General features: G+C 49.4%; 1 protein-coding gene across 3 annotated transcripts in view; it reads right to left on the bottom strand.

Moving 5' to 3' along the window:
* The window catches only part of LOC119384136 (synembryn-A), a 545950-nt gene that overhangs the window by 454740 nt on the left and 69481 nt on the right, over positions 1–21729 (bottom strand). For all 3 annotated transcript variants that reach the window (XM_037652429.2, XM_049412780.1, XM_037652428.2), the window contains one exon: positions 13789–13858. In XM_037652429.2, the coding sequence (XP_037508357.1) occupies positions 13789–13858 (70 nt within the window). The remainder of the gene's footprint in view (positions 1–13788; positions 13859–21729) is intronic.

Raw genomic sequence — 21729 nt, forward strand, 5'->3', positions numbered from 1 at the left:
CCAGTGGAGGGACAGATGCACGCCGCTGGCTCGTAGGGCAGTGAGCTTAGCGTGCAGCAAAGCCATGGTGACTCCGGCTTGATCAGGCTGCAGCAGGGTTTGTAGGCCAGGCCAGGAGTCGGTGATGATCACCACGGGCAGCTCAGGCAGATTGGCAGCCAGATGGTCGGCAGCCAGATGGAGACCAGCCAGTTCCGCAGCAGTGGAGCTAGAATGAAAGGGCAGCCGGCACCGGATGGTCGTTCCAGTCTCTGGGATGACGCAGGCAGCTGCAGCCGAGCGGGCGCTGTTCAGGACCGACCCATCCGTGAACAGCAGGAGATGGCCCCGCAGACTCTCGTGGATTTTCTCCATGGCTGCCTGCTGGAGTTCACACGCCGGAGTTCGCCTTTTGCTGAGCTTGTCCAGCTCTAAGTGCATGTCAAGGGGCTGTTGGAGAGGTGGAAGGGGCTGCACTCTGATGGGGTGCTGAGGTACCATCTCCTCGTAGAGCGCGCATTCTTCCCATGCGTGAGGCAGGCCGGTTCCGGAGTCTTTGAAGGAGGGCGGAACCCCCAGGGGCTCGATGGAGACGGTCTACATGATTGAGGGACTGTCGCAGCATAGTGAGTGACAGCGGCCAGCTACTAGCCTCAGCCAGTGACGCAGCCACCGTTGACTAGGCGTGGGAGTCCGAGAAAGTGCCGGATTGCCTGGCGGTGCTGTAGCTCCAGCCGCTCTCTTCGACATGGCGCCAGCTGAACCAGGGGCAGTGCATATGTCTGCACCGCCGCTGCCGCTCCGTAGTACAGTCGCAGGGCCAGTCGTGGTGTGCAGCCTCGGCCACGGCACAGCAACTTTCCAACAGCCTTCTGCACTCTCATGTTGTTATTATGGTTTAATGGCGCAAAGGCTACAATGGCCATAGAGCGCCAAGGCAATGTAACATGTAAATGCATCGGTGTGATCAATGACTGTGGGAAAGTGTAACATGGCTGTAAAGGGCCTAAAATGCAGCGCACTAAATATGCGTAAAAAATATATATACGTAATAAAATTATGACAATGACATGAAATATGTGCAATGAATGTCAGATAATGGTATGTTGGTATCGCGGGCAGTGATGATACTGTGCATAATAGATAAAATGTTGCATATAGCACAGATAGCACAACAGTAGCTGAAGGACTACAAACATATCTGGCGGCTTATACCAAGTGACCCTACCGTGGTAGGGTCTGACAAGCCACCGATATCACCAAGAATAAAGGCTAGCCTTGCCCTCAGAGCTGAGGGCTGGGCTGCTACCTGGGTCGCCAGAATATACGCTGCAGAAAATGGACGTCGCTTAAGAAGTGTAAAAGTTTGTTAAAGGGAACCATGGGGCTGTCTGATAAAAACAGTGATGGATGAAGCGGGATATGTCTTTTAAAGATCTGCGGAAAGTGGCGTTTCCGCTCCATCTCCATTTGAGTACATTCGATAAGGACGTGTACAACGGACAGGTTCTTCCCACATCTTTCGCATTTTGGTGCGTTTGAGCCGTTTAAGAGATGGGAATGTGTGCTATAAGTGTGTCCTATACCGAGTCGGCATAGTACAACTTCTTTGTATCTGTCACGACCGGGGAAAACTGTTTTTAATACGAGGTTGCACTGTATGGAGCTTGTTGTTTATTTCGAGGTCCCATTGTTTCTGCCACCTCTTGCGTAGATTGCGGTGGACAAGCGCTTTGAGATCTTTGTATGGCACAGTGTCCACGTCAACATGGCTTTTTTGCGCGGCTACTGCTGCGCAGGCATCCGCTCTCTCGTTCTCATCTATACCGACATGGCTAGGTACCCAACATACTGTAATCTCTGGGGTGCTCGGATATGCCGTAATTAATTGCCTTTCTAAATCACTGAGGACTGGATTTTTGTTTGGTTTGCCAGTGTCCAATGCACGAACAACGCTCAATGAATCAGTAAATACGACTGATTCCTTAATGTTATTATTAGTGATGTATTTTATGGCGGTTAATATGGCATATGCTTCTGCGGTAAAAATACTAGTGTGCGTGTTCAGTCTTTGTGAAGAGGCGAATTCAGGCCCGATGGCAGCGGCAGATACAGATTGTCTAGTCTGACGCATCTGTGTAAATTTGCTGACAGCCACGATATTTGTACTGGAGTAATAGGAAATGCTGTTGTATAGCCGTGGCACGAGGATTGCGCTGTTTATCTATGTGGCAAAAAGACATGTCACATTTTATGTGGGTTTTTTGCCACGGTGGGAGCCACTCTATGGAAGGTGCTTGAGTGACTTGTTGTAGCGGTATTTCGGCTTGAGCAGCTGTCGCGGTACAGGTAAGACTGAATGGCTTTGAAAGAGACGGTCGCTTTTCAAAAAACCTTAGAGCAGAAGTGTCCGCCACGAGTTTTGCACAGGGGTGTGTCGGAATGGAAGATAGCTTAAGGGTGTACATGAGGCTGCAGTATTCACGCTCGAGTTGCATGGGCCACTCGTTTGCCTCAACGTACAGACTACTTACGGGACTTGTGCGGAACGCACCGGTAGCAAGACGAATGCCTAAGTGGTACACCGGATCCAGCATCTTAAGTGCCGTTTTTGAGGCTGAATGGTACACTACGCAGCCGTAGTTTAGTCGGCTTTTAACAAGACTGTTAAACAGCGATAAGAGACATTTAGTGTCAGTTCCCCATGATGGGTGCGACAGCATTTTGAGCAAGTTCATCGTTTTCAGGCATTTCAACTTCAGTGCCTTGATGTGAGGAATGAAAGACATACGAACATCAAAAATTAGCCCAAGAAACTTATGTTCATTCTTAACACATATGGGTGAGCCATTGATTTTGATACAAGGGGCCGGCTGAACAGATCTGGATTTATTAAACAAGACACAAACAGTTTTGTCAACATTAACTGCGAAACCATTCTCATTTGCCCATTTCGAGACATGGTTCACACCCAGCTGAATTTGCCGTTCGCAAATGGACAAGTTACACGACCGAAAGCTTACTTGGATATCATCTACGTAATCGGAGTAGGATATCGTCGGTGGGAGAGCAGTGCGTAGAGAGTTCATCTTTACTATAAAAAGGGTGCAGCTGAGAACTCCCCCCTGCGGGACTCCGTTTTCTTGTATGTATGTTTTGGAGAGTGCTGTACCGACCCGTACTCGAAATTTCCTGTCAGTCAGGTAGCTGTGTATGACGTTGTATAGGTTGCCACATATGCCGTAGCTATCCAAGTCCCTTAGTATTCCATAGCGCCAGGCTGTATCGTATGCCTTTTCAAGGTCAAAGAAAACAGAGAGGCAATACTGCTTGTGCACAAATGCTTCCCTAATATACGATTCTAGCAGTACTAAGTTATCTGTCGTACACCTGCTTACGCGAAAGCCGGCTTGGTGCGGATCTAGGATTCCATTAAATTCCAGAAAATACATTAGACGGCGGTTTATGATTTTTTCGAACAACTTGCATAAACAGCTAGTTAGGGCAATAGGCCTGTAATTTCTTACATCCGATGCATCCTTGCCTTGCTTCAGGATGGGGATTATTATGGCCTCCTTCCATGAATACGGCATGTGCCCTGTGGACAAGATTTTGTTATATAGGCCAAGTAAGCATTCCAGTGTTTCTCTGGGTAATCGCCTGATCATCTCGTATGTGATTTGATCTGCCCCCGGTGCTGAGTTTCCAGAGCTCTTAAGTGCAACATTAAGCTCGTGCATAGTAATGGGGCTGTTGTACCCTCCCTCAGTGGGTTTCTGTGGGCGGAAATGGCAAGACTCCACCGTTGTCTTATGGCTCAGAAATGCCCTTGAGTAGTGCTCCGAGCTCGATATGTGCTGGAAGTGCTCTCCTAGCCGGTCAGCCTGACTTTCAAGTGTGGTTCCAAGACTGCTTACTAATGGAAGAGGGCTAGCGGGTTGCGCCTTGAGTATCCTAGCCCTGTGATAGACTTTTCTCGAGTCTGCGTAGGAATTAATTGAGGAGAGGTATTTCATCCAACTCTCCCTCTTTGCTATACGTCGGATGCGCCTTCCATTTGCTTTACAATGCTTGAATTCTATTAAGTTTTCAGCTGTAGGATAGCGAGACAGCATGCCCCATGCTTTGTCCTGATCCTTTTTTGCCTTTTCGCATTCCTCATTCCACCATGGCTTAGCATTGGCCCTTCTGCCCGGTCCTTTGGGAATCTATTCATTTGCGGCAGATATGATGTATTTTGTTATGAACGCTGCCATACCCTCAACATCAAGGCGTTCTATAGTGCTATATAGCAGCGATGATAGCGCATAGAATAGTTCCCAGTTCGCTTTAGACAGCTTCCATCGTTTAGGCAATGTAGGGCCCTCCTGCTTACCAGTAGCTTGCAAGGCCACCGGGAAGTGATCACTATTATAGGGATTGTTGATCACCTTCCACTCTAGATACGGCATGAGCGAAGGAGAGGAGATCGAGAGGTCGATTGATGAGTATGTCGTATGTGCCGCGCTATAAAATGTAGGTTGTCCCTTGTTAAGCAAACATGCACCCGACGATAGCAAGTACTGTTCTATTATGCGCCCCCTCGCATCACAGCGCGGATCGCCCCAAAGCTGATTATGAGCACTTAGATCTCCAACCAATATAAAAGGTTCCGGCAGTTGGTCTAGTAGGTCTTCGAGCTCTGTTTTTGAGAGTCTATAGTCAGGTGAGATGTATATAGAACATATAGTTATTAAGGAGTTAAGCAGTATGGCTCGAATAGCGACCGCCTCAAGAGGAGTATTGAGCGCCATATGTTGGCTTGCTATCGAGCTTTCTGCTAATATAGCAACTCCACCGGCGGCGGAAAGACCGCTATCGCGATCCTTTCGGTATATAACGTATTGTTTTAAAAAGTTATTGTTCGTCGATTTTAAATGGGTTTCCTGGACGCAAAAGACCTTGGGTTTATATTCGGACAGCAATTCCTTAATGTCGTCAAGGTTGCGTAAGAGTCCGCGAGCATTCCAATGGAGTACCTGAACTGCCATTATGCTATCATAGAGTAATGCTTCTGCATCGCAGAAGACCCGACCCAAGGTCAAGTAATCGTTTCCGTGTTCTGCTCACCTCTTGAGCTTGCCTCTCGGCAAGCGCTCAAGAGAGTTCTGGCGGCCTTTCGGCGGTAGTGCCGAAGGGCCTTGTGCTGTATCCATTGCCTCGTTAGAACGCGCGCTGCGCGCCTGGGCATTAGGTTTAGGCCTCTCCTCGGAAGGGGAGGTCTTTTGGACCGTTGAGCCACTGGCCTGCTGGTCCTTCTTAGGTGGCGGGGTGGAACTAGCCACACCCGCCGTGGGGGCAGGTGGCCTCGTCGTCGCCCCAATGTCTGGGGTCCGGACGGCCACCGGAAGCTGCTGCCGCACTGCCCCCTTGAATGCAGCATCAGCGTAAGTCCTGTGACTAACGATTGAAAAACGTCGCCGTGCTTCTTTGAAAGAAATGTTTTCCCTGACTTTGAGTGATATGATGTCTTTCTCGCGTTTCCATGCAGGGCAGGCCCGGGAGTAGGAAGGGTGCCCTCCATCACAGTTGATACAGTGGGGTGTGTTGCTGCATTCATCTGCAGGGTGATCATGAGAGCTGCATTTAGCACACGTGAGCCGCCCACGGCAGCTTTGAGATCCGTGGCCATACCTCTGGCACTTAAAGCAGCGCCGGGGATTGGGTATGTAAGGTCTGACATGCATTCGGATGTAGCCTGTTTCTATGTGCTCTGGTAATGTACTGCTGCCAAATGTCAGGATCAAGTGCTTGGTGGGTATTTCTTTATCGTCACGTCGGATTTTGATTCTTTGGGCATTGATTACATTGTGGTCACTCCAGCCCTCGAGCAGTTCAGTTTCACTGAGTTCAATCAGGTCATCGTCGGACACTACGCCGCGGACAGTGTTCATGGATTTGTGCTTTGTGATTGTGACAGGAACGTCGCCGAATGTCTGAATGGTATTCAGTTTGTCATGCTGGGTTTTACTACACACTTCAAGAAGCAGGTCTCCGCTTGCCATTTTTCTCTGAGGGATCTTGACACAAGAAAGGGTGAGAGATTTCTGGCTGTTCTTTCTGGCTGCTGACAATGCACGACATGAAATCGGGGAAAGGCATCATTTATTTGAGGTGGGAGCTTCAAGGTTACTTCGGTGCGCACTCTTTTGTGAGCGCGATCATGTAAAGAGGGAAAAGAGTTTGCCATCAAATAGTCTTCCTATTCGGCAGCGGTGCTAGCCGCCCACCAGCGAGCCCAACAAGGGGACGTTGCAGGTTTCAAAGACCTGCAGACGTCAGCTATACACTGCAGCTATAACCCAATATATATGCCCAAGACTGGACATAGTACACAAGGTTAACCCTTGCCGCCTAGAAAAACGGAAGTGAATTGAAAAGAGGAGAAGACAGGAAAGATTTGAAGTGAGAGAGAAAGACGAAGCTGAGAGGAGAGAGAGACAGGAAAAGGCGACTGCCGATTTCCCCTGGGTGGGTCAGCCCAGGGGTGCCGTCTACGTGAAGCCGGGGCCAAAGGGGTGTGTTGCCTCTGCCGGGGGGCCTAAAAGGTCCAATCACCCGGCGTCGGCTCAACCCCCAGGATCCCCTTTTCCCCGGGCACGGCAAAGCCACGCACGGCTAGGCGTGGGAGGGGGTCGAAACCCCCCCTGCTAGCTCGGGTCCGTGGTGTCGCTACACACCAAACGCCTGCTTGCGCAGACGTCCCTGCGGGGCTTCTGCACTCTCACGGCCTTGGTGATAGCAGCTCTGGTAGCCGGCAGCCACGTGAGGCGGTGATCAATCTTCAGCCCCAGATATGTCACCTCCTTGTTCCATGGTATCAACCGTCCCTCGAGCACCAGCCTCTTGACGCGTTGCCTGGCTGCAGTCCTTGGGTGTACCAGCAGAGCCTCTGTCTTTGTTGGCGACAGGGTGAGCCCGATCGTCTTGAAGAAGGAGGCCACCGCGTTCAGGGAGCGTTGAAGAGACGTCCTGATGGCGGTGAAGTTCCATCTGGGTCCTCTCACCCACAGTGCCACGTCGTCTGCATACAACGAGCACTGTGTAGGGAAGCGCCTATCCACCGGTAGCGTAGATGGTAGTGCCGCCATCAACAGGTTGAATAGGAAGGGACTCAGAACGGAACCCTGTGGCACACCCGCTGTCACTGCCCTGGGGTCGCTGCTGGCCCGTCCGACACGCACCCGGAAGGTCCGCTGGCACAGGAAGGCGCTTACGAAGGCTCTGAGAAGTCCCGTGATGCCAAGAGCGTCTAGAGCACTCTCAATAACCGCATGTGGCAGTCCATCGAAGGCACTCTGTACGTCTAGCAGGACGAGAAGCGCCACCTCTCCTTTACTCCTGGCATTCTCGAGAGTGGAGACAACATCCACCATAGAGTCCGCTGTGCAGCGGTGGCGGCGGAAGCCCGTCTGCTGCTCCGGTAGAAAGTCCTTTGCTCCTGCGATCCAGCTTAGGCGAGCCAGTACAATGGCCTCCATGAGCTTGCAGGCGGCAGATGTGAGCGAGACGGGTCTGTAGGACGTGATGGCCGCTCCTGGTTTACCAGTTTTCCGAACAGGAACCACCACCGCGGTCAGCCAGGCCTCCGGTAGAGCACCGCTTCTCCACACCTCATTGAATGTCTCCAGCAGCCGTTGCTGTCCGGACTTGTCTAGGTTGCGTAGCATTTGGTAAGTGATGCCATCGGCGCCGGGGGTGCTGTGCCGCTTGGTCCTTGCCAGCGCAGCGTTTAGCTCATGTGCGAGTATAGGCTTCTCGCACAGTGCACTGATCTGACTGACTGTCCAGGAAGGGTGGTGTCCTGGCGGTGGTTCGGGCAAGCGTGGGTAGATGACCGCATCAGGCGGGGCCACAGGGATAGTCGCAAAGCGGTCAGCCAGACGTTCTGCCAGTGCTTGTTCGCTGATACCCAGGTAAATAGCCACAGCAAGTACTGGTTGCTGCACAGCTGGTCCGAGGATGAGACAGCGCAGGAGCCTCCAAGCCCACGAGCCGCCTTTCGCTTCGTTGAGAGAGTTGCAGATACCCTGCCAGCTCTGCCCGGTGCGGCGATTGGCATGTCGCCGGCAAACCGCATCGACTCGGTTGAAGACCCTGTGGTTTTCTGGGCAGCTGCTTTTGAGAAAATGTCTCTCAACTCTTCGTCTGGCGGCTCTCAGCTGTAGCTGGTGGATGTCAGGAAGTGGGCGGCCCACCGGCTCCCTGGTCCGGATAGTCGCCGCTGCCGCTGCCTGTGCAACCAGTCCCAGGAAGTCCCTCTCCTCCGCTGCCAGACTGAGCTGCTGCCGGAAGGCTCGCCAGTCGACAATGGTGCATAGTCTGGTCCTGGGAGTCTTTCCACCCGCCAGAGTGATAGTAATGGGTAAGTGGTCCGAGCCCCAGGAGTCCGGCTCTGTTGTCCACTCGTAGCTTGCGCCGCGGGTGGCCAAGCTGACATCGATGGCAGTGCACGAGACTCGACCTGCTCTGCTGATGAAGGTGAAAGACCCAGTGTTCAGGACCTGCAGATTCAATTGATTGATGACGTCCACGAGGTCCTTCCCTCATTGTGAGCACTTGCGACTCACCCACGTCGTATGGTGAGCGTTCATATCACCGCACAGGAGGAAATGGCTGCCGAGTCGTGCTATCAGAGTTATTAGGCCGTTGGAGTCCCACCGTTGTGCGGGACGGACATACACCGAAGCCACCGTCGTATCTACACCACGGAGCCGTACAGTCACTGCACAACACTCAAGAGCACCCGCAGTAACGTTGGCTACATCTATGTGAGTGTGCGGCAGTTCGCGCCGCACGTACACTGCGCAACGTGGCTTGCCTTGTGGGTGTTCACTCACTAAGCACGGAACAGCGTCGCACGACTCCAGTGTGCACGACGTGGTACTAGAGTAGCCGATATAACCCGGCAGTCGCAAGTCCTCTGCAGCCACGTACACCTCCTGCAGGGCGAGGACGTCGATGTCGCTCTGCTGTAGGTGTAGTGTAAGGTCCGCCCGCCGACGCCGCAGCGAGTTCACGTTCCACTGGAGAACACTCGGGCGGCGTCGACGATAATTCCGTGCAGGTGGTGCATCAGCCACGGTTGGTGTTTGATGACTGAATGGTCGCTGCCTGCAGGAAGATGGCACGGAGTGGGTTATCAGCAGGTAGCATAACCGCAACTGCCTGCATGGTCACGAGGAGGTTGGCCAGCAGCGCGTCCATGGAGGGCTGGACCGAGGGCGCAGCAGGCGGTTGTGTCGTGGAGGTAGCAGCAGGATAGCAGCAGGTAGCAGCACACGGATAGCAGCAACGCCGGGCCTCGAGGAGAGTTCCTGAGCAAGAGAGAGACGTGGAGAGTCCCGGAAGGCACCTCCGGGTACAGATGGTCGAAACAAGACCGTTCCAATGACAGTAGGGTTCACCGGCAGTGCTGCTGAGCCAGATGCTTTGGCTCGGCGTCGAGCTCCCTTGGAAAGTACAGGCCTGAAGCCCTCGTCCACCACCGGATAGGAGTTGAGGACGGTACCTCTCTCTCCTTTATCGTGGTTGTCGCCGCGGCCGGGGCAGTGCGTGGGTCAGCTGCAATGTAGGTAGAAGCGACAGGCGTAGCAGAGTGTGTGCTGTTCGACTGCCTGCTGTCTCTTCTTGTTTTTCTTTTTCTTCTTCTTGAGCTTCTTGCGGGTGAACCCACTCGTGATACACGGGGGATCCCGCAGGAAAGCTGCTGCAGTGTTTGGAGGGGCGGATGACACGTGCTCTTGTGCGGCGCCGTGTTCCTCGACCTCAGCAGATGCCTCCATACCATCGGCCTCCAGAAGCTGAGAGGCTGCGGGGGCTGGTGCAACGAGAGCGTTGCCCACGCTCGGGGAGGGCGTAACAGAGGTGTCACCTATATCTGCACTGCTCTCCAGTTGAGCGGGTGTTGTAAGATTCGAGGTATGAGAGTCATCGTCGCCGTGGTCGTCCGGGAGTTGGGCAGGGGAATCTGTAGGGAGCTGCTTCCGTGGGCCTTGCTCATCCTCGTCGGAGCTGTCTTCACGTGCGCGCTTGCGCGAGCTTGACATGTCCATATTTTCCTCATCGCCCGAGGCCGGCAGCGGAACCCCGATCCCCTCGGCGAGCAAATTATCCCGCAAAACTACGCTGGGGCAGTCCCGCGGGGTAACCTGGGCCGCGGGGTTGACAGGTTCGGCAAGTGCAGAATTGGCGGGAGGATTCGCCTTGGTATTCCGAGTTCCGCTGGACGGAGCCGTATGGGTGATGTCATTGGCAGCAAGGTCAAGTAACCACTCGTCGAGAGATATTCGGGACCTTCGCTCGAGCTCTCTCCTGGCGCTGAGTTCCTCGTCGAGCGTCGATGGCATCCTCGCCACGAGAGTCAAGCTCGCGTGGCGCCGGTGTTTGACACGAGGAGGCCGCTGAGAAGGGGACGTGGACGTAGCCATTACAGCGGGCAACTGGTCCGTCGATGAGGAACACGCGCGAAGGCGTGCCGCACACCGGCACGCCGTAGCCGGCGCACCTGACACCTGGTAGGCCCTGCTCTTGGTGTCCGCGCTTAGGCTTAGCGTGGTGACGGCATGGTCGAGGCACAAAATCACCTATATTTCGGCGAGAAAAAGTGTCCCACCTGAAAATTAGGTGTCCTTGGGATCCTGATGCCTTCACGGTGCGGGTGATATAAGATTCAGGTCGTTAGTCGCGAGAATTCACTGCGAAATCATTTGCGGAAGTCGCAGCCGATGTGAACACGTCCGCACACTCGGCGATCGCAGCGCCACCGAGCAACACGTGGAGGAAGCGTTGTTCAGTTGTTGGCTGCAAATCGAGCAGAGAAAGGGGGAATCTCCGGTAGCTCGGACAGGTCGCCCTTGCGGCAAGCGGGGTTCTCAACGCTTTTCTCTCACGCCCCTTCGTCGTCTTGGAAAGCAAGCACTCATTCCTGCTGCATTGTGAACTGTCACAAAGGTTCAAAAATACCGAAGAGCCAAAAACTGGCCGTCAAGTTGCGGAGCTGCAGCAAGCGGAAGTACATTGCGACTGATCCCGCTCGGCGATGACGTCAATTGCTGACGTCGTGTTACGTTGCCGAAGTGGGCGGAGTCACGACGACGGGCTACGCCTTCCCCTCCCTGTGGAGGAGAAGGGTGGCGAGGCCGCGCGAAAATTTGAAACCAGCTGAAACGGATGTTCTAACCCCTGTAACTTCCTTAATATAGCACGTATTCGCAAAATTATTGCGGCAGCATGTTCACATAGCAAAAGTGCGCATATTTCCCTTCATTACAATTTTTGGACCTCGTGGTTGTTTACTGGCCCTTTAAAGTCACTTCCTCTGCGGTATGCCATTTGAGAAAGCGTCCTAAGAATTAGAAGGGGCTAGCAACTGTCGTGGGATGCAACACATTTCGTCCCTTAATTACACACCCGTGCATGCCTTGTATAATAACAAAAACCAGTATTATCGCTGATGTATAAAAATTTTACTGGCAATCATGCAGAGCTGTTTATGATGTTGCTGCTGCGCTCTGAGAAACAATAAACATCGCAGTGTTAGTTGGTGTGTTGGCCTGAGTCATATTATATGAGAACTGATAATTCAAACTTCTGATAATTCAAATAAAATCCTGAGGTCCACTCAAGTTTCAATTATCGAGAGTCTACTGTATTCGGGTTTGACCAGCAAGGACGGTTAGCAACACTCGACGCTGACCACGCCGCAGTGTTCGAGAAGCTTCGCGATTGTAGTAGATCACATTATTAAGATTGCGCATAGAACGCGAATAGCCTAGATTATTCCGGAGCTTGCGCGACCACCAGTGATAAGACTGGAAAGTTCGATGCGTGATATATAAAAGATGAACGCCTCAGCCATGAGCAGTTTTTATCGACGGCCGAGGCCCTGTTCGCCGATATCAGTGTACAGCGTGTATTGCTGTAGTTTGAGTTTTCATTTCCCGGCCGCAAGTTCGGCCAAATAAAGTTTCATCTTGAGCACGCCGGCTGTTGTCTTCGTCGACGTCACGACCACGTGACAATATACAAAATATAAGATCCGTGGAAAACATCGCATTACAATGCAAACAGCAACGGGCGGCAATGTATCTGAACGCAAGCGTAACAGGAAGTATTCTTGCATGTGTTTCCAGTGGATGTGCAATGTTACTAGATAACGGAAGGTGTTGGACATAGCGCCTGCTGAAGGAGGCTTTGGGGAGTGCTTACGTCACGAGTCCTGCAGAAGCGGGTGGTTTGAACTGCCCTAACAGCATGTGGATCACCAAAAAGTGATTTTCTTTCAAACTAGGCATTTTCTTGGCAGGAAACAAGCACTACGAGGTTTCTGGAATGGTATTTCAAAAGTCCACGCCGAGTTGTAATTTCCCTTTAAAGGGACCGACAACTGATTTTTCTCGACCCAGTTTTTTACGGCGCGACAGGAAGCTCACCCTTCGTAGCGTTTGTAGCTGTATTGGTTTATCCGAAAAGCATGTAGTTATTTTATAAGCAGCATTTTTCGATCTGAAAGGCTCCAAACACGCATGGAGGCTTGCTCCAGCAACGCTGAGAATTGATAGCGATGCCGCTAGCCCTTGGGAAAGCTGTCGTTGTTCTGCTTTCGCAGGAGTTACTGTAACTATACTTAACCACCTTTATTTTGAGCTTTCCAACCATTTTTGAAAATAGCAAGCTGTTACAATGAGATGTGTGGTTTTATACACATTCCCAGCACTTGTACAGCGTTGTGTGCGCCTGCGCCCAAGGTTGCCTGCGCCTGTGTCATGGATGGCTTGTCCCGGCGTCGTTACTCTCTCGATACACGAGCCAAGCCAAGTAATCGAAAACGTAACTGTGCATATGCACGGCCACACCGAGTAGCAGCGCGCGTCATTTCTGAGACGAAGTGTAGGTAGCAAAACCATGTCGCTCCAAAATCTTAGCGACCTGGAAACTGCGTGCACGGTTGCATAAGCACGCTGAAAAGTTGCTCAAGACGCGCTGACGAGCATGGGATCATTACGTGCCACTTTAAAGCATACTGCTGACGTAGGCCTATATGCACATTATTATGGAGTAATACCTTTTAATATAAAGAAACGAACAATATTTCAATACTAACAAAACAATCGTCGACCGCGTACAGCAATCAACGGTCATGTGGCCGTCTTCATCGGATCATTCATGTTTTTGCCGCCAGATGCGCCACAGGTCATTTTTCGCGACTTTCAATTAAGAAATAAAAATATAAATCCATCTCTCACGAAAAAAACAGGGTTGGTTTGAGTCAGTTCAACGGACAATCTTTACATCAGTGGAGTCAACTCATTTCATATTCTGGGCAGTTGTCGGTCCCTTTAATGTCCTTTTAAATGGAACACACTTTAAATTGAACAACAACTGCCTCTAACATGATTAGTTTCGTACTTGAATTCTGCACCCCTGTTCATCTCTTAGGAAGTGAAAGTCCTGTTAAATTAAACATATTTTCGTTGTCCCTTCAGGCCTTGTTTAACGAGAGTCTACTGCATTTGAATGGTTATTCGAATGAAGACGGGAACAAACAGCGCTGGATGCGGGACGGTGAAAGAACAAGACAGGGTGTCGTTGTTTCACCTTCCCACATATCCAGTGCTGTGTGTTCCTGTCATGCGCCAACCAGCCCAGTTAGGTGCACTCCTGCTGATCATTCGAAATTCTCTAATATTCGCTCACCCCTGACAAACACTTTCTGCTCAAATGCCCGTTATTGTATCACAGAAATAAATTAGACTCTGTTCACATTACCTGCATATCTGCTGCACCGTGGAACTGTTGTAGATCAGGTTGCACAGGGTCTTCAGGGCCTCCACCACCACTGCAGAGGGTATGTCACAGCAGTGCACAGCATTTTGGTTCTCGGTCTTGCAAACAATTTAACCAGTCACCACAAAATTATATCACATTGATTAACTGCACCAGATTTTAACGAATCTGGTACAGTTAAAAGAGCGTGAAATTTGGAAGAAAATGATATATGCATTATGTGGATGCCTTTTCGGTTACGAAGAAAATGGATCCTTAAAATTTGACCAAAAATGCATGGGACGTATAGGGCCCTTAATGAATTCAAGGGCATCAAAAAAAAGCTACAGGTATGGTGATTAAGCAGCTATCTAGCTGAGTTTCTACGCTGGAAAACAATATACGCCTAGTGCGCGCCGACGGAAGCGCCATAGGCGGCGAACTCCATCATTGCTCTCGGGAAAGCAAGCAGACGGCCGCCGTGGTTTCCTACGTCGTTGTACGTGTGTTTCCGCGTTGTTCACGTTTCCGTAGTAAAATAAGCAACGTTCGTCGTATGTGTGGTGGCCGAAACTTCAAGGGATGTCGAATAACAACTGCTGTGGAGTGGAGTGCTCAAACACCTACAAAAACGTGCCCGGAACACGGTTTTACTCACCGCAAGGCCTTCTGGGTGATTCCACGAGAGATCGAACATGCCTGTCCGATCGCAATTTTTGTTTTGCCTGAGTTTTTTATATGTTATGTGGGCACATTCAAAGTGCACGGAACTGAAAATTTTATTTCCAAGAAACGCTCCCAGCGCGCCAAAAAAAAAAATTGAAGGTGGCGGCGCGGGCCACCCGTTTTTGCTTACTGCAATGTTTTCGGATTTCACGGCCGAATTTAGCGCGAACTATAAACGATGTGTCGAAAATTTTTGTTGCTGGTTTTAATACGCATTACTGTGAATTACATCCATGCTTTTTTTATGCCGTCCTCAAAAAGAAGAAAATGTGAAAAAATGGCAAACACGGCCGAAATCAAAAAAGGGTCCTAAGTTTGAGGCGCCTTGGCGCCTTTGCTACTTCAAACAGAAACTTGAAAACAATGTCAACTATAGAAAAAAGCCTTTGCAACATTTATACGGAAGGTCATTTTCCTACGGGCAGCGCAAAAAAAGAAAAAAATAGTTAAAGAAGCGAGTTTTTTCAAAAAAGTACATTTTCAAAAAATAAAATAAAAAAACTCCGGTCTCAATTTTGACGACAATTTTTTATCGAAGAGCGCTTATGTCAGTGAACACACGGTTTTAATATCATATGTCCTCATTTGCTCTGTTTACGAGATATAACTGGCCAAAATGACCCTTGCTGTGTGTGCTCACCTGAGTGCGACTGATGGTTGTTATTAGCTTGCATTGTGCGTAAATCTCAGTTTTAATTATTCTGCTGCAGCAAAACCTTGCTCTGGTGGCTTTTCGTCAAGAAAAACGTGTTCTCGGATTTTATTTGTGTCTAGCGTGTGCAAAAGTGGGCTGCTGCCGCCCTCAAATGGCTAACGTGTAAACAGTTTGCAGCCTACAACCTCGCCTACAATCATCAGAGTAAAGATGGGCGCGCATGTTCACCTTTGTAAACAAAACAAAGCGGATGTTCACCACGAGCTGCACCTCATAGCTGGATCTTGTTACGCTGGTCTGCGCGACGCACCTTTGATATTCACCGGCATGACGATTCACTCCACGCGGACGTTCGTTCTCCTCCGCAGTCGGTCATCACATGTCTTCTAGGCGACCGTCTTCAAAACTTGTCACTGTCATCTCTTGATACTTAACTCACAGCACTAGATCATCAAACAACACGTCTTCTGCGGTCGAGCGAACGATGCTATCACTAGAACGACATAACTTCTTCGCCGACTAACTCCTCACTGACTGACTCTGCCCCCGCGCGCTTCCTGCGCTTGCAATGCCTGTATCGGCTCGCGCCTGGGTTCGGGAAGGTGCGTATGATTCTTCTGTGCGTAGCACAGCGAAAGCTAGGGAAAGGGCGAGATCCTCTCACCGATTCGTCTGCGGAATCAGACGGCGCCGCAGGCTTGGCTTTGCTTTCTCGAATATCCCGATCTTTCGCGTTCGTTGGCTGTGTCGGTGGCGTCTCCTGCGGAGAGGGTAAGAGGCGCGCGGGCGCGCTCCCGGCGCCTTTTTATATTCTAAAAAGAGACAGGGCGTGCAAACACGGACACGGCGTTTGTGGTGTCCTGATCTCTTTCTTGTGTCCGTGTTTGCACGCCCTGTCTCTTTTTAGAATGAATACGTACCAACTAGCTCAGCTCTCTGTTATTCTAAGCCTTTTTATACTTGTTTTCTCGATGCGCGCGCTCTGTCGCGCACGAACCGTCGGCGCCAGGCTTTCATGCCGTCGTTCGAAATCTGCGAGGTGCGCTTAGTTAAGCGCTCGTTCGTGACAAACATCGTGCACAAGTCCACTTTCGTAGAGGCCCGCGCCTTTCCTGCAGCTGCCAGTGCAGGATTAGTTGTCTGGCACCCGCACGAAGGGGAAATAGCAGCCGCGAACTTCATTCATCTCCTCACAGCAAAGCTGTGCAAAGCGCTGTCGTCTGCTCGGCTTCCCGCACGTACTGTCGGCGGCGCCCGCTAGGTGGCTATCAGTGGCGCCTCTATAGGCGGTGCACGAGGCGTATAAAGTCACACTGGGAAACTGCCGGCAGAGTTTTCGTTGCATACTATGACATTTGTTAGCACTTAACAGCCTTTAACTTTCCCAGTGATGCATTCCTTCTCTCGTTTGTCCTCTGAGCGTACTTTGACGCGCAAGCAGAGCTCATCCGCAGTCGAAGCGGCACTCATGTAATGTGAGTGCCCGCAACATCGAGCGGCCGCTGCTGCAGGTTTGTCAAGCGGCTGATCGCAAGACAAAGCCTGCTGAACCATGACACCTGGCTGCGCATTTGTTGGAGTGGAGCTGCTGATTTGTGATTATGTCATGTACAAGTATTTTTAACAAATTATATCAGAGTTTCAGCACATAACGAACGACGTAGCTGTTAGGCTGGCATGGTCACATTTGACACACTATAACTTGTTAGCAACCAAAATAATGCCCTTTTTCTGCACAATGGTAGATGACGTCCTTGACTTCAATCGGAGGAATTTCTTTTTAATTAGAAATGGCCTTTTTGAGAAAATTATTTTCAAAGTTTGGCGTTTTTGGTAAATCACTTACGTTTGAGCCCAATTATCCAGTAAAACGGAGCGCGATAAAACCACGCAAATTATTTTAAGAGAGATCGAAAGTATCAAAGTTAATATGTACCGGCTTTTATTATCCTCACTTAAACTTGCTTACAGCAATAAATTCCTGAAATACAGGTATTTTGTGCGATTTGCCAAGTTTGCGATTTTTTTCTTCAAAAGTGCTTCGACAAGCAAGGGAAATAATAGACTCATAAGATTGTATTTCACTTGTTCTTTAAAGGGAATAAATATTGTGACGAAGAAGTGCACTGTTTTTTCCCTAGGTGCGCTCAAAATTCAGAAATCGCGAAATTGTCGGAAAAGTGTTTTTTGCAGCCAAAATTTGTATATTTTTTTTCAGGCGAACAAAATTTTTTTTCGCAAAACTAACTGCGAAACCATTGTTCTGGATGTAATGCCTAGACCTACAGTAAGTTCCATCAAAATCGGGAATGGTGACCGGGACCTCGTGTTCGATCTTATCTGGACACACCCACATGCAGTATTGGCACGAGCCAGGATAACTTGATACTTCGCTGTTTTTAGGGTGGCACCAACGAACCTGATATCACAGGCTGACTTCACGGCAAGAGGACAATATTCGGAATGCACATTTCGCAAAACGAGTCAATCGAGTACGAAACCAAAACAATGTTCGCGGCATTAGCAACAGCCAACAATCAGTGGCAGACATAGTAACATCGCCATCCCAAAATGGCGGCAGAGTGCATTTTAAAGATGCTCTGCTCAGGCTCATTTCACATGCAACTAGTCTGTTTGCGTCAAATTTGTTCCCGGTGAAGTGGAAATGGTGCACACTCCTTTGATTACGAAAGCTCATATCAAAGGAAAGTTCACACACTGAGGACAGATTCGTTGCATCTATTTTGCGTGCCCGAAACCTGTGTCCATGAGCGCTGCAAACTAAGGAAGATGTTCAGTTGCACGTTGACAAGGAAAACTGACAAGGAAAACAGGCTGAATATGAGAAAGTATCTGAACTTCGATAATATGCTTGCAGACATTCTCAAGCAGCTCCATGTAGACCAAGCTTGCCCAGGTAACGGCTTTTGAATAGGCACACGATCAAAACGTTTCCACAAGTGACCTCAAAGCCATCAAAAGTGGATCACTGAACAAAAGGAACTACCAGCAGATGACATTTCACTTTCTATGAGGGTGCGCTGTGCTTGCTTTTTTTTTTCCTGGTTAAGTACGGTATAAGCAGATGCTGCGCTTCGCACTTTAACACTGCACTCTTTCAAGCCTGAGCACACTGGTCGAGCTACCCTGTCTAAAACGTCAGGGTGCGGTGACGGCCGCTAACCTTTCCGATAGGTTGTGAGGAGAATTGGATTTACGCGCATCATTTAGAAGTGCTGCGATTTGATTTTTAGTTCTGGAAGTTCGAATAGTTTGAAAAGCAAAATCGACTCGAATACTAAACACTGTTAGAAAAATATTCACACCCCTATTAAAAAGCTACTGTTCCGTTATTCGAACTTCAAAAAAAGAAATACTTTTCTCACAATCTTCCTTCCCTCCTAAAACTCAATCCCAAAAAGTTCTGGCGCGCTGTCTCTCAGACTTGGTCATCAGATGTCATTGTGTGATGATGACCAACAATCAGTTCCCAATAGCGAAGGCCCACATGCATTTCAGAGATATTTTGCTTCCTTATTCACGAGGAAAAATCATTCCAACATGCCCATAGTTGCTGAAAATCATTATCACTACATCAGTCCAATAACTGTCACTGCTGAAGGCATCGCTAGTCTTACTGGAAACCCCAAGGCCTCAACCAGTGCTGGGATTGACAACATTAACTCTAAAATATTAAAAACACTGTTAATATAAGGTCATATTTTTTGTTACATATTTCAGCAGTTGTTGTCATCAGGCTTGCTACTCATGCACCGGAAAATCGCCAAAGTCATCCCAGCTTTCAAAAACGGTAATAAAAATTCACCACATAACTACCAACCCATATCGCTAACATGCAGTTGCTGTAATTTACTTAAGCACATTATCGCCTCCCATGTTTACGCTCATCTTGAACATGACTACTTTTTTCCTGAAGAGCATGGTTTTCCAGACAAGGTTCTCATGTGACACGCAACAACTAGCGATAGGCAGGAGTGTACTAAACTTGCGAATGAGGTATGACTCTGCATGTTCTCTGTCTCTCAGGGACCAGAAATTTGACTGAAGTATGTAACGTTTGAGATCATCAAAGTTGTGACCTACTACATTAAAATGCTGTGCCACCACTTTCGATAACTTCTTCGCCGAGTACCCGCGATGCCCGTTTAATCTAATATAAACAGGCTGTCTGTATGGTCAATGCACTGTTTCTGACAATACAAGCATTTGATAATGTAGATAGCATTTGAACTAGTGCAGGTAAAACTAGATTTTACATGACGGACGTAATCACTTCCGGTGCTTTTAACTATAACGTCACTCTGAAGATGCTTGCAAGTCTTACATGTTGGACGAGAGCAAGGTGTTATGTGGGCAGTAGAATGAGGCTTTACTTTTGCATGCACTAACCTGTCCTTAAAGTTACTAATGCGGCAATACACCACCCTTGGTACTTCGGGAAACGCTTTTCTAAGACGCCCGTTGCTTGCTAATTATTGGGTAATATTTGCAGAGAATATTATTTATGTCTGTGAGCACATCTGAGTATTTGGTTATACAGTAGAACCCCGCTGTTACGTTCCTCACTGCTGCGTTTTCCCGGCTGTTACGTCGTTTTCCGCCGGTCCCGGCATAGCTGCCATAGGATACAATGTATTGGGAACCCCGCTGTTACGTCGTAACTGTCGGACCGTTCCCGTATGATACGTCGCGAAGTGCGCTCGCAGCCGACCGAGTGACTACCAAAGAGAGCGGCCATGGTGCATTTTCACGCAGCTTGGCCTCGTTTGACCGTAATATTAGCCGCATGAGAGGCGCAAGCAACAGAATCTTTCAATTGATGCAAACAAAAGCATGGCCTTCGAGATTCAAATTGCAAAGATGGCGTCTATGACGTAACTGCTCGCAAAAGCAAGGCCTTCGAGATTGGCATTTACTATTGACAAAAGCGTAGCCTTTGAGATTTGTATTGCACAAACATGGCGTGTATGACGTAATTGCTTGCGAAAGCAAGGCCTTTGAGATTGGCATTCACTTCTGCCATCGCGTTGGCGTAGATTCATCATCATCGTTATTTGTCGGAGAACGGGAGGAGTTCGAGCTGGTTGGAGCTCGCATGGTCGTGCGTGCGGTTCGCGGTCGGACTCGCCGCGCCGGTCGTGATTGCGTGTGCTTAGTTCTTTCATACCTACAGCTGTTGGTGTTAAAAAAATCACATACGTTGATTACATTTCTGTGGATGAGGCCGTCCTAAGCTCCGCGTTTCTATCCATCGACTAGATCGCGGCTGAGCGCGCCAATTTTCGTGCTGCTCGTAAGAATTGAAATAAAATTCTGTACCACTAAATATTTTGCCGTTTTTCCTGTTTTTCGGCTCTTACGTTTCCCGTCTCTTACGTTTATTTCCTACGGTCCCTTCAAAAACGTATCAGCGGGGTTCTACTGTAAATGCTACCGGCTGGATCAACGTTACTAGAACAAACTCAGTTTCAAAGCTCCGTATCTCCGCCAGCGGAGGAGGGTGGTCCGAACGGCGGTCGCGAGAACTAGCGGCGCTGCAGTTCCGTCTTGCGCCACTATCGGCGCGTCGTCTGCTGCCACGGCATAACGCTGCGGTCCGCCGCGCAGTTGCTCGCGGCAACTGCGCGGCAACTTTCTTATTGTACTAGTTAGGTGGATACTTAGGCGGATATGCATAAGGTCGTCTGTATGCAGTGGCCCGCGTGCGTTGTTCATTGATTGGCTAAGAATCTATGTTCGGTCTATATTGTCACGTCCACTTCTTGTTTTATTTTGATGTGTTCGGGTTTGACCAGCGAGGACGGTTATCAACGCTCGACGCTGTCCGCGAAGCAGTGTTCGAGAAGCTTCGCGATTGTAGTAGATTGTTTTGGTAAGATTGCGCGCCGCACGCGAATGTTCAGCTTTGTCGAGCGACAACGCCGCCACCAGCGATATCGCTGGAAAGTTCGATAGCGTCTGTATAAAATCCGACGCGCTTGACCGCTTGTCAGTTGATCGACGGTCGACGCTCTGCTTGCCGCTATCAGTGTATTGCTGTAGTTTGACTTTCAGTTTCCCGGCCACAAGTTCGGTCAAATAAAGTTTCATCTCGGACCTGCTGACTGCTGCCTTCGTCGACATCACGACCCTGTGACAATATTTTAGCTGTCTACATTGCGCTTAACTTCCAAGCATAAGAGTTTCTAAGCGAATGAGGGTTTTCAGCGTAATTTTAATAACTACCACCACAATTTTATCCGCTGCCGTCTTATCTAGACCAAGGACAACCCAACACGTTTATAAAAGCCATTATAGTGTACAAAGAAGCATACTTACTCGAGATACAAAAACGTTCTAGAAAAACAGTACTCATGTTTCTACAACTTATTGAAAAAAGCTTTCTCGAAAAACGTCACCAATGCTTTGCAATGTTTACAAGACACGTTTTCGCGACGGTTAAAGGGATACTGACCCAAAATCGGAACATTTTACGAGAACTCGGTAAATGAAATCTCAGTGTGCGATTACATCGAATAGATGTCGTCTCTGAGCACTTTTTT

This window comes from Rhipicephalus sanguineus, chromosome 2 (assembly GCF_013339695.2).
Source record: "Rhipicephalus sanguineus isolate Rsan-2018 chromosome 2, BIME_Rsan_1.4, whole genome shotgun sequence".
Taxonomy (NCBI): domain Eukaryota; kingdom Metazoa; phylum Arthropoda; class Arachnida; order Ixodida; family Ixodidae; genus Rhipicephalus; species Rhipicephalus sanguineus.